The 12,679-nt window shown below is 41.5% G+C and overlaps 1 protein-coding gene across 1 annotated transcript in view; it reads left to right on the top strand.

The window, feature by feature from the left end:
• man1a1 (mannosidase, alpha, class 1A, member 1) overlaps window positions 1-7,494 on the top strand; it is a 107,014-nt gene extending 99,520 nt beyond the window's left edge. Inside the window, exons 9-12 of the mRNA XM_061090956.1 lie at window positions 556-775; window positions 1,383-1,555; window positions 1,817-1,932; window positions 5,737-7,494. Coding sequence (XP_060946939.1) covers window positions 556-775; window positions 1,383-1,555; window positions 1,817-1,932; window positions 5,737-5,863 — 636 coding nt within the window. The 3' untranslated portion in view covers window positions 5,864-7,494. The remainder of the gene's footprint in view (window positions 1-555; window positions 776-1,382; window positions 1,556-1,816; window positions 1,933-5,736) is intronic.
• Window positions 7,495-12,679: the final 5,185 nt, after the last annotated feature.

Raw genomic sequence — 12,679 nt, 5'->3', positions numbered from 1 at the left:
CGTGGCATCGACTTCCTCTTCAAAGATCTGATGATTTCATTCAGTTCCCATCTTGCTCTACACTGATGATATAAGGTTTTTAGTTCCTTGAACAATGTAGTTGATTAAACAACACAAACCAACATGGACATTAACTCACGACACAGCAAGTTGTGCAGTTCTTTTATAAACTGTGTGAAAAGAAAACAAATACAATATTACGATTTAATAAATTAAAGGGTCTTTACCCCGAAACATACCGAACCTGTGGGTTTCTATCATTTAATGTGCGACATGTTCGAGTGAAGATTGTGTTTTTTAACTTGTTGATATAAGGTTTTTAGAACCTGGAACAATGTAGTTGATTAAACAACAGAAACCAACATGGACATTAACTCACAATGACTCCACATCACAACACAGCAAGTTGTGCAGTTCTTTTATAAACTGTGTGAAAACAAAACAAATACATTATTACGATTTACTCCACATTTAAAAACCCTCTGATCAATCACAAGAGGATTATTACAGGTTACAGTTGATTTCAGGCCCTTCCATCTCTCTCCGTGTTTCCAGGCGATCGAGACCAACCTGATGAGGAAGTCCAGCGGCGGCCTGACCTACATAGCGGAGTGGAAGGGGGGGCTCCTGGAGCACAAGATGGGTCACCTGACCTGCTTCGCGGGCGGCATGATGGCGCTGGGAGCCGACGGGGCGCCCGGCGACAAGACGGGTCACCAGATGGAGATGGCCGCCGAGATCGCCCGCACGTGTCACGAGTCGTACGTCAGGACGGGTCAGTTCCACGCCGTCGTGTCCCGTGTCTCCACACAGAGTTCTTCATGTGTGAAACTATTTTCCAGAGTTCATATCTGAAATTGGGGTCGGAGTTAGTCCGTGCACTTGTCTTCTTTTCATGCAAGAAAGTCAAATTATGGGAAAAGGTTTAATTCTAATTTAAAAGTCGTATTTTACTCATAAGTCGACATAATGCAGGTTTTTTATTTTTGATCTCCGGTCAGATAGTTCTATTATTTCTCTCTCTGAATTGATTCCGTCCCTGAGTCGTGTTGTGAGTCACTGTTTGAAATGCAGCTCTGAGGAATTTTATCATCACTAAACTCTGAAATAAAATCGTGTTCTGAGCGTAAACAACACAAAAGAAGAAACTAGAAACTCTTTTCTTCATTTTTAAGCGGCAGCATTAAGATGTTTGTGTCTTTACATCTCCAGTGTTTTGATGTGATTCTCTCCTCCTCCTCCTCCTCCTCCTCCTCCTCCTCCTCCTCCTCCTCCTCCTCCTCCTCCTCCTCCTCCTCCTCCTCATCCTCCTCCTCCTCCTCCTCCTCCTCCTCCTCCTCCTCCTCCTCCTCCTCCTCCTCCTCCTCCTCTTCCTCCCTCAGCCCTGAAGCTGGGTCCAGAGGCGTTCCGGTTCGACGGGGGGGTCGAGGCCATCGCCACCCGCCAGAACGAGAAGTATTTCATCCTGCGTCCCGAGGTCATCGAGACCTACATGTACATGTGGAGGTTCACCCACGACCCCAAGTACAGGGAGTGGGGCTGGGAGGCCGTTCAGGTAAAATTAATTTAATAATTTCTGTAATATTTAATACAACAGTAGCTGAGAGAAAATGCTCCAATGAGAGATTTTATCAAAACAAATTAATCAGTATGGAAACACAACAAAACATCGACTTATTTGAGTTGTTTTCATATTCAGCAAATGATCCACCCGGAGCTTTAATGACATTTTAAGCACATAAAACAGCTGGATTGATTTCCTGTCTTCCTGTTGTGTGTCTTCATGGTGTGTGTCTGTGTTGTGTGTCTGGTGCAGGCGCTGGAGAAGCACTGTCGGTTGGAAGGAGGCTACAGCGGCGTCCGGGACGTCTACGCTTCGTCTCCGAACCACGACGACGTCCAGCAGAGCTTCTACTTGGCAGAGACGCTGAAGTGAGACACGCACAAACTGGACACACAACCCTTCACTTTGTCCTGTTGTGATTGTGCTGTCATTGCATTTTATGGAGGGACTGGAAGCTCTGCATCCCCAAACTGTCAACTCACACAAACACACACACACACACACACAAAGACATAAAATATGATGTTTTCATTGATGCAGACAAGGCTCCACAGAGTTGTCGAGGTCAGTGGCGAGGTCACGTCTCTGAGTCGTCTCTCACACGCTGAGTGAGTCGGGACGATCAAGTCTCTCACTGAGATACTGGATCACACAACGTTCATTTCGATAAATGACACAAACATAACTGGACAAAGAAGACGTATAATTTTTTAAATAATCCAAATGTTGGTCATCAAATCAATCATTTTAGTAATTTCTCATTAAATCCTTCTGAGCTTAATCCTGTGAGACACAATGTGAAATAGGATTATTAAGATCAGTTATCTCCCACATGTTGGATCCACTCATATTTCATCGACTCTATTTTGCAAATGTAGACAAAAATTCCAGCTCTAGACTGCAGATGCATGTTCGGATCTCAAAAATACACAACGAGATAAACACGACGTGTCCCAACTCACCACAGGCAGCTTCCACTTCTCACTTCCTCTTATCAGTCGCCTGACATTTGTACTGAACTGCCCTGTTGTGTGTCTGTGTGTGTGTCTGTGTGTGTATGTGTTACTGTGTGTGCGAGTCCGCAAACGGCTCTTTAAACGTGTTGTCAGCTTCACAGTGTGATGTCTGGGACTAATAGAGCTCCTCCTCAGATGGCTCTCCATCTGTGTTCAGCAAGTCAGTCTGTTTAAACCACCGGGAAAAGAAAATCCCAGCAACACTTCAACGAGTGCGAGAGTGTGTGTGTGTTTAACGTGTGTGTGTCTATGTGTATGTGTGTGTGTTTGTGTGTTTCTGCTCATACGAAGCAGAAAACCAGGGAGGGAATCCCACTTTCATTTGTTGTTCTGTTAAGTGTGACTCAGGCGAAGTTACAGCTTCCACTGTTTAAATTTGTTTTTTACATTTAAAACCACAATCACGTGTAATCCTGCCTTCCACTCAAGGCTGGTTAGTGACTTTATTAACTTTATTATAAGATTAGGAGACTTTTCATAACATTTCACAAATAGGTTCAGTGTTTGTGAGTAATTAAGCCGACAGACTAACAAACAAATGGATAAATCACTCAGTAGATCACATATCTCCCCTTAAATTCAATCAAGCTGCCCCAGATTACACACACTCATCAATATCAGGTCCCCAAATGGCTCCAGATTCTATTTTTTATCAAGAAACATTAATTATTCTCAGAGAAATAGTTGAAAATATCCCAAAAACTTGTCTCGTCCGCCCCTTCTGTCCAGATCCACACCTCAATTTAATAAGTTCTTTCTTGGCTCATGTTCCAACCTTCCAACGAACTTTGTGGGAATCAGTTTGTGTTGTTTTCGCACATTTCTGCTGGAATTTGAATATCCACAGATACTTTTACATATTACTTATACAATCAACCTGCTTCATTCACTTTACATTGACTTGAATCCCTCACTGACCTCATCAGTCCTCAAAGCCTCGGAACTTCCTCCGTATTTATCTCTGTTTCCTTTCCTCTCCATCTAAATCCTCTCCTCCTCTTCCTCATCTTCATCCTGTCCCGCACCAGCCAGCGGTTTACAGGAAGTCAAGGTTAGGGCCTGATGGGGGGGGGGGGGGGGGGGGGGGCAGCCTCCATCCAATCGTGCTTCTTTTATAGGCTGTAAATTATACCGAGTGTCACCTCTAGTCCTGATTAACACACACACACACACACACAGAGACACACACACAGACACTGAGATGTCTGATCAGTCATTAAAGTGAGAGATTATATATTTTAGTTGTGATTAAAATGTTCTGAGGACGAGTTTGAATATCTAATAAAATGAAAACCTCTCATTAGCTTCATCTGGTATTAAAATCCCTTCGCAGGCGATAAATTCACCGACTAGAATACGGAGGTGATTGACAGTAGCTCATCATAGTTTCCTCTTCTGTCGCATCCCATGATGCCACAGTGCGACCCCCCCCCCCACACACACACACACACACACACACACACACACACACACACACACACACACACACACACACACACACACACACACACACACACACACACACACACAGGGAGGATTGATCCCAGTTAGAAGTCTTGTCCCTCGGATGTTTCTCTGGGTTTTTGGCATCGAGCAGAGCATCGTCCTGTTTTCATCTCCTCTCTGCTGCCAAGGACACAGACGCTCTTCACACGGCTGTCGGCCGTCAATCACTCGCTGAGGAAGAGGAGGAAGGGAAGGGGGGGGGGGGTGAGGTTGACAGCTTCATGTACACCGAGCATCTCAGCTGAATTATTGACTCAGTTTTGCTCGACTCCTTTTCATAAATTGTTTCATGAAATCTGACGCCATCGAGCCGCAGAATTAAATCACCTCCGGTTTGGTAAAAAACTGGCGTGAAGCCCCCCCCCCTCCTCTGTTTCATCACTGCTCCTCTGGCAGGACCACTGACGAATACTGAGGAGATGATATCAAACAAAGTGTGGATCCCTGGAGGAGTCACGATTAAAAAAAATACATGAAGACACGAGTGGAGACGTGTTGGTTTAATTAAAACAATGTTTACCCACAAGATTTCAACTCCTTTTACCTCATTGCTGATGAAATTGGATAAAAATCACCAGGACGACAGTAGAATCTGTGAGGTTTGCGTGAAGCAAGTGGCATTGTGGGTAATGTAGGCTCCAGAAAACAACACAAACTCTTCTGTTCTAGATCGATAGATAGATCGAGAGATAGATAGATAGATAGGTAGATAGATAGATAGATAGATAGATAGATAGATAGATAGATAGATAGATAGATAGATAGATAGATAGATAGATAGATAGATAGATAGATAGATAGATAGATAGATAGATAGATAGATAGATAGATAGATAGATAGATAGATAGATAGATAGACAGATAGATAGATTACTTTATTCATCCCCGAAGGGAAATTAAGTCGTCATAGCAGCCGGTATATTTGAATACAATAAAATACAATACAATAGAATAAAATAAAAAATATTGAGGTAGAAAGAATAAAAACAGAAACACAAGATAAATAGGTAGATAAGGTGCAGTGGCAAGATGATGGTAATAGTACTGATGATATGATGGTAATGTTATTGTTAGACAGTATATAAAAATAGTACAGTATATATAGTATATAATATAACATAATATATATTTATATATGATAGTAATTATACCAATATAATATCAGTATATAGTAATAATGGCAGCAACAGTATATATAATAATAGTAGTATTAATATAATAATAATAATAATTATAACATGTACACATGTATAGATATGTGTATATAGACTTATACAAAGAATATACAGAGAGTATGTTAATATAGTAGAGGTATAAATATAAGTATTTGACTATACAATAGATAATATAATATACTATGAGTGTAGGAATATGTAGACAGAGTGTGCAAAAGACAATATTATTGTATAAAATGATATATAATATCATTATGGTTTATATTAACACATATCACATATTCTGTTCTGCTGCGTTCGTCTCAAACTCGAACTTAAGCTTCTCCCAAAGTTTACAGTTTTACCTTTGACTTTATCCCCGACCATGATTTGATCTGATCATTGTGTTAAATAACTTCATCATAACTAAATTATGAAATACAAAACATCTTCATCATTTGACGCTAACACAACTTCCTGTCTCTGTCTCCTGCAGGTATCTCTACCTGCTCTTCTCTGAGGACGACCACCTGCCGTTCGACCACTGGGTCTTCAACACCGAGGCTCACCCGCTGCCCGTCATCCGCAAGGACAAAACAGAAATACCCAACGAGGTGGAGTAGTGGACCTCACCCCCCACCCCCACCCCACCACCCCCCCCACGTGCGAGAACCTCTGATGCTGAAAACCTGAGCCTCCAGCTGGAGTCGCCCACTGACGCCTCTCGATCGGATTTCACTTTTTTTTTTTTGTTTTTGAAACGGGATCTAAACTGAAGTCGGAGCTGAGTTCTCGCTGTCGAGTCCAGTTTTTGTTGTTGTGGTTTTTTTTTTGTTGTTCTTAATTTTTGACACTGAGGCGGACGGACGCACTTCATGTCGGACGGCGAGCTGACTTGAGGTCAATGTGGTGAATGACAGGACGACTCAGCGATTTCCTCGGACCGTCGGTGTTAGTTTTTAATATTCTCTGATTATCAAACTGGTATTTTCTGAATTAGATTCTTTTCATTTATCACGACCAATTTTCACATTATCACAATCATCATGTTGTTTATCACGGAGGAGAAAACTGACAGGACGTGCACCAGTCGACACAGTGGACGCTGGTTTCTTTGAGGGAATCGAACCCAGTTGGACCTGTTTGACCCGGCGAGCCACAGGAAGCTGCGTTCACTTCCCATCGTCTTGTTTCCTGTCTGCTGAGCGGCTTCCAGATCTGAAGAGGAACCAAATCCACTTCCAGAGAATCCTTCGGTGTTTTCTAAACCCCCCCCCCGGTGGTTGTTTGTGTGTTGGAGAAAAGACGCAGCACAACCCGAGCCTCTTTTTATAAACTGTCTGCTTCCCGCCCCCCCGCCCGCCCGTCTCACTTCCTCCCCGGTTGGACGCAGGACGAGCGAGCGACCTGTCGGTGATTCCACTCTTCTCCCCGGGACGTTTACACAAAGCTGCTCCTCCTCTTCGTCGGATTAGTTTCTCTTCCTCACCTTCGAGACTTGGGATCTCGAGTCTGTTTCTGGAGCTTTCACCCACTTGGTGCCGTCTTCCTCTGGGATTTAAAGACCATGATACGTGGGTGAAAGCTCTGGCACTGAACCGACTCTCCCCCTGTTAATGTTAATATCTCTAAATCTAAATATATCAATTCTGATTCCAGTCTCAAGGTTCAGAGGTGACGGTCAGACCTTCCTCTTCCTCATCTTCTTCTTCTCGTCTCTGTCCTCGTTCCAGTGTAGAAGCGGCTGTAGGATCTTCTCTCCTCTGTGAGGAGACGCAGACGCTCGACTTCACCCGCACACACACACAGACAAACACACACACACACACACACACAGGAAGCCATACTGACTCAATACAGCCTTACCATTCCGTCGTGACCCTCCTCATCCTCCAGAGCTCGACATTTCATTTTGGTGTTTTCTACGCCAACGATCTCTCCGGACGCCGCACAGAACTGTAGCCAGATTAAATCCAGTTTTAGTCTTTAGTGCCTTCACTGTTGAAAAGGGAGAGACGGCTCAAACACAGACACACACACACACACAGACACACACACACACACACAAACACACACAGACACACACAGACACAAACACACACAGAGGAGACGAGTTTGATAACGTAGCTTTAAGTGACGTTCCCACGCCTCACATGAGGATTATACCAAAACTAGACCCGGACTAAAGGATTTTTTTTTATTCTGATATTCAGTTGAAGCTTCACAGCAGCACAAGAGTCGGTGGGGGGGGGGGGGGGGGGGGCGTCTCGGACGAGCACAGGTTCATCTGAGGATCGAACACTAAGAGACTGAATCACTGGAACTCCAGGATTCTCTCTCCATCGTTTATCCCATAGACTGGTCCACACTGACACCTAGTGGTGAGAGCTACTTATTTCATATGAGACCTGGGCTTCATGACTCGTTCATATTTATATAGTTGAGTTTTTTATTTTGAGCTTTAAACACGAAAACAAGCTCATTTTAACCTCAGTGACTTGTTTTAAATCAAAGATCTGCTCATGAGAGAATTCAATTCAGACCTGGATCTTTAAAACCAAATTTCTTCTTCCATCTTCGACCTTTGACTTCAGGTTTTTATTAATTTGGGCTCTTTTACATTGTTTATTTGAATCATTGTCTGCAAATAAATATGGACGACACGTCTCCACTTCCTCCCACTTTTCAGAAATGAATCTAAAGTGTCCATGGTTTGAATCCAGTGCAGGTGAATCAAGTCACGAGTTAGTCTCAGCTGTCAATCACGACCTTTCATAGCAGCAAATAACGAATTAAATCCAATTTTACCCCAAAAATATAAACAATAGGTTTTGTTTTATAATTTTTAAAATATGGTCCATGTCCCATCCATTAACATTGGGGAGGCAGGATGTATGAGCAATACTGCAGTCAGCCACCAGGCGGCGATCAAGATGCTTTGGCTTCATTTTTTGGGAGCTGTCGTGTCGGCCATCTTTATGAACATTGATCTGAACAGAAACGTGCCGGATCCTCCTCCTCCTCTTCTTCATGAGCTTTAATACAAGTTTTAAGTCGTCATTAAAAAGTTCAAACGACAGAACACTCCGATTAGCTCTGTTTATTTTTGGTTCTCCAACAGAGATTCGTTAGCCCAGATGTCTCAGAGCAGAACAGACGAGTTTTACTGAGTTTCTGGCTCCTCCTACGTTTCAGATTTTCACATCCATACGTTCAAAAAGTCGTAATTAGCTGTTTCACAAAGTCGCTGACGACACATTTATCTCAGAAGGTGAAAGAAACGCAGAGAACTTCACGTCTTTGCAGTTAAAACACAGATTCAGTTTTCTTTATTCTATCGGAAACTTTCAGACTCAAATGACGAAACTCTCCCTGAATTCCCGACTTTCCTCTAAAACCAAAAACCCCCGATGAGCCGCTCTCACGTAACAAACCGACATATCAGTCCGTCGTGTTTCCCGTGGACTTTCTGAGCCGTGAGCAGATTCTTTTCTTTCACTGTACAGACGACAGCGTGTTTCCTTTTATTCTATTATCCATGTGATGGTGTGTTGTGCTGGTGGGATAATTTGCTGCCTGTGTTAATTTATTGTGTAGTAGTGAACCATAGAACTCAGAGGTGTTTTGTTGGGGATGTGACCTCCAGGTGGCGCCGTGGGTGGAGTTGCTATAAAGGTTGTTTCATATTTATCTGCCCAAAAACAAACATCCTGAGCCGACGTTCAGATTCCAGAAGGTTTGAAGCTCTGCGTTTTTATAACGTCCCATATTTAAAACCTCAGTAATCATCTGTGAAGCTTCCTCCGTCATCTTACAATCATTTAAAGACGTTTTTAAATAAAGCTCGGCTTCAAACCCGTCGACGTGATGTTTGTTTTTCACGGCAGAAAACATTGTGAAGAAAATCACCTGGGAGCGGGGGGGAACACGATGTACAGGAGGACAGAAGCTGAATGAATGTACGATCCAATGTGAAGTGAAGAATATTTTATACGTCTCTGTTGACTCACTTCTTTGTGCTTTTGTTGTCTGTTATTTTGTCGGGTTTTTTTATTTCTTCGTAAAGCACAAACCGTGACGCAGGGAAAGTTCGTAGAGAGACGGGAAACCAGGCGTGTTTTCGTTTTGTTGTTGTTTTTAGTTTTTCTGATGCGTAGGAAATGATCCAAATCACACGTGTTTGGATTCGTATGGTTTTTGATTTCAGCGTCGTGGATGTACGTGTTTATCGTGAAGTGAAGTGTTGACGAACCTGAAGCTGCTCGATGGAATTCAGAGGAACATCGGAGACAAAACGTGAATCTTTCCTGAGTCGGATTCTGTGACGGTTTGGTTAACTAACGAGTTCAGGGTCGTTCTGGTTTGATCTGTTTCTTTATATGAAGATGTGTTTTGTTTTTGTTTGATCTTATTGGCCCAAAGTAAAGTGGTTGTGATGTAGCTCTGACACTTTAATGTTTAATTTCATTTCAATATGAATTTAAAGTCTCAAATTTCAAAAAGAGCAACGTTTCCAGTAAATGTCGAGTTGAGGACCAATGAAAACAACTTTTTCCTCTATTCCGAGTTTTAATTCAAGCTGTAAAAATATTATTTCCGTTAAGGCGTCGTAAGATTTATACAAAATTGATGAATATTCCGTTTCTTATGATTTGAAATAATAAAAAAGTTAAATTGCCAGAGGATCATAGGAGTTTAAAAATACAAAAAGATCAAATGGATTAATATATTTGTGTTTGTGCCTTCGGATTTCTGACCCGGGAGAAACAAACACACGCTTTCTTCTGAGTTTCAGTGTCGTTCACTTTTAATTAAACTATGGATTAAGTTCTGGAGTCGCCCTCTGGTGGTAGAAGTCATTTCTACGTCTTTAAACCTCCACAAAGAACGAATGTGTGCTTTTTAATTCACAATGAAACATTTAAGCTCTGTTTTGATTCGCGCTCGTTGATTCTGGTGACCTTTGACCTGGTGGAGGGTTTAAAAGCGTACTCTTTTCGCCGTGGGGGGGGGGTGTGGTGGTATGAAGTGCTAAATATTTTTACCAAAATCTGTTCGTGAGTGTTTGAACGGACCCAAGCGAGGGTGTAGGTTTACAGTCTCCGTCCCCGTGCTGAGATTTCTTCGTACAATTCTGCAGAACATTTGAGAATAAAAAGTATCGTTAACGTTCTCACGCTAGCGACCACGTGTCTATGAGGCGTGGACGCTCGGAAAACGTTTTTGACTCATTCGGAATGAAAGGGCTGATTTACTTAGAATCTTAACGCTCCACGTGTGGTTGGATTTATTTTCCATGTGGTCGCGTCACTTCCTGAACAGACAGGAAACGCAGAACGTACGCGGCCGTGCTGCAGCTTCACGCTGTCGGACAATCCGATCATTCGTTCGTTCTCGTTTCCTGAAAATAGTCTTCGGGGATTTTTCGAGTTTTGACGATCTGTTGCGTTCCGAAGCTTTTCAGTTGGTTGAACGTTAAAGGGAAATGACGCCCACTTAAAGGAAGTTCCCCGGTTGGAATGCTCCACTTTTCCTTTAAGAAACTAAACTTTAAATCAAACTGACGCGTCCTCAAACAATATCGGTTCTTAAAATGTTTGACATTTTACTTTAAAAAGGTTTAAACGTGTGAAACAAGCTCAGAAATGTATCTGTACAAAATATTGCTGATAATCATTCCATTGCACATAGTTTACTTTGCGTTTATATGCAATATTTTAATTTTGTTGGGGAAATTTGTTTTATCGTGTTAATAATATTATTATTATTATTATTATTGAAAAAGAAAAATTGTAAATATTCCACCCGGCAAATGGGCCGTTCTACATTTGTATAAAAATCTTCTGAATTTATGGATTAAAATGATATTAATAAGCAGCAGACTTTTTAATAAACTATATTTGTTACACTTCTATTGTGAATAAAGAATCTTTTAATAAGTTTTGGATCCGTGTTGTTATTTTGTTCTTCAGGTTGTTTACTTGTTTGTTTGTCAACACGTTACACAACTTATGGAGTGAAATCAATGTCCAAATATAACCCAGTTGAATATAAAGTACAATGATGAATGACTGATCTGATTCATATCGCGGCTAACGAGCCGTTACAGATGGAGCAGCGTTCGCCTCCAGGAAGGAAGTCCTTTGAAGAATCTCACATTTTCAGACGTGTTTGGCTTTTAAATGTAGAAACCGGGTTCGGGTTCGGGCGTGGAAGCGTTCGAACCGTCGGTGTGAGTCTGCTCTTCAATTCGGCTTGTGACTCAAACACAAAGGAGCAGGTGAGAGGAATGGGAATCTGACTTCAATTATGATTTCAATTCAATCTCCCCCACCCCACCCCCCTCAACAGAATACAGCTGTGGTGAGCAGATGACAGAATTAATAACCGAGTCAAATGAATGTTTGTGGATAATTGACTGAAGATTCAAGGGGAAATAAATCACATTTCATACAAGTGCTTGGATTCCTGATGGAGGTCAGGTGAAGGGTTGAAAGGCAAAGATCATAGGAGCAGGCCCAGTCAGTTTTTATCTCCATCTTGTTGTGATGACACTCATCTCAATTTGACGTTGATCCGATGAAAACCCTGGTACAAGTACATCAAAGAAAAAATTTGGAATATGGCCAAAATGGCCACTAAATGCAAGATAGCAGGCTTCCTGTTGTGTTTTTCCAATTGCACCTAAAGACTTTTTTGTTTGTCTGGTCATGATACACCTGTATATTGATTTTTGTGAAGACCGGTAAATGTTAACACGTTCCAGGGGCCCATTGAAAATTCCTTCAGAATACGTAAATTTTCACCACTTTCTAACTTTCTGCAAATTTTGGTAAGAAGTTGAGCATGTTAAAGCCCTCAAAAAGCCAATTCATTTGCCTGAATAATAATAATAATTAAAAGTTATAATTAGCTGGTCATGTTTGGAGATATGAGGAATTTGGTAACACATAGCGACCTCTGCTGGTCACTATTTCAATACATATATTTAATCAAGCTACTTATGTGTGCTGCTCAAGATATTTTATGTCAAAAAGAACATAAGTCATTCATTTATGTTGCAAATACATAGATTTATTGATGCATTCATTAATTTACAAGTTTTTGTATATCTACTTTATCTTAACAAACTATTTTCTATAAAAGAAAGATTGCATGAAACCAAAAGCAGTCAATTTTTTGTAATTTTGCATTTTATTCTGACCACAAAAACCGAAAGACGGTTATTTTTCTAACGATAATATAATATCCCTCCCAGCATCATTACATTAGGAAACATCCAGCTGAATCAGTTGTGAAGACAAATACTCACACACACAAGTTGTGTGGTGAGAGCTAAGAGCTGAAATCTCATTCACAAGGAGAATGAGTGAAGGAGTCAAAACCAGACAGAGTCAAAATGATCCAAAGTGTCAGTTTGTCTTGAAGAATCATCACAG

The sequence above is a fragment of the Limanda limanda genome, chromosome 18 (genome assembly GCF_963576545.1).
Source record: "Limanda limanda chromosome 18, fLimLim1.1, whole genome shotgun sequence".
NCBI classification, from domain to species: Eukaryota; Metazoa; Chordata; class Actinopteri; order Pleuronectiformes; family Pleuronectidae; genus Limanda; species Limanda limanda.
Note: the sequence above shows the minus strand (reverse complement) of the source record. Positions and strands in the feature narration are given on the sequence as shown.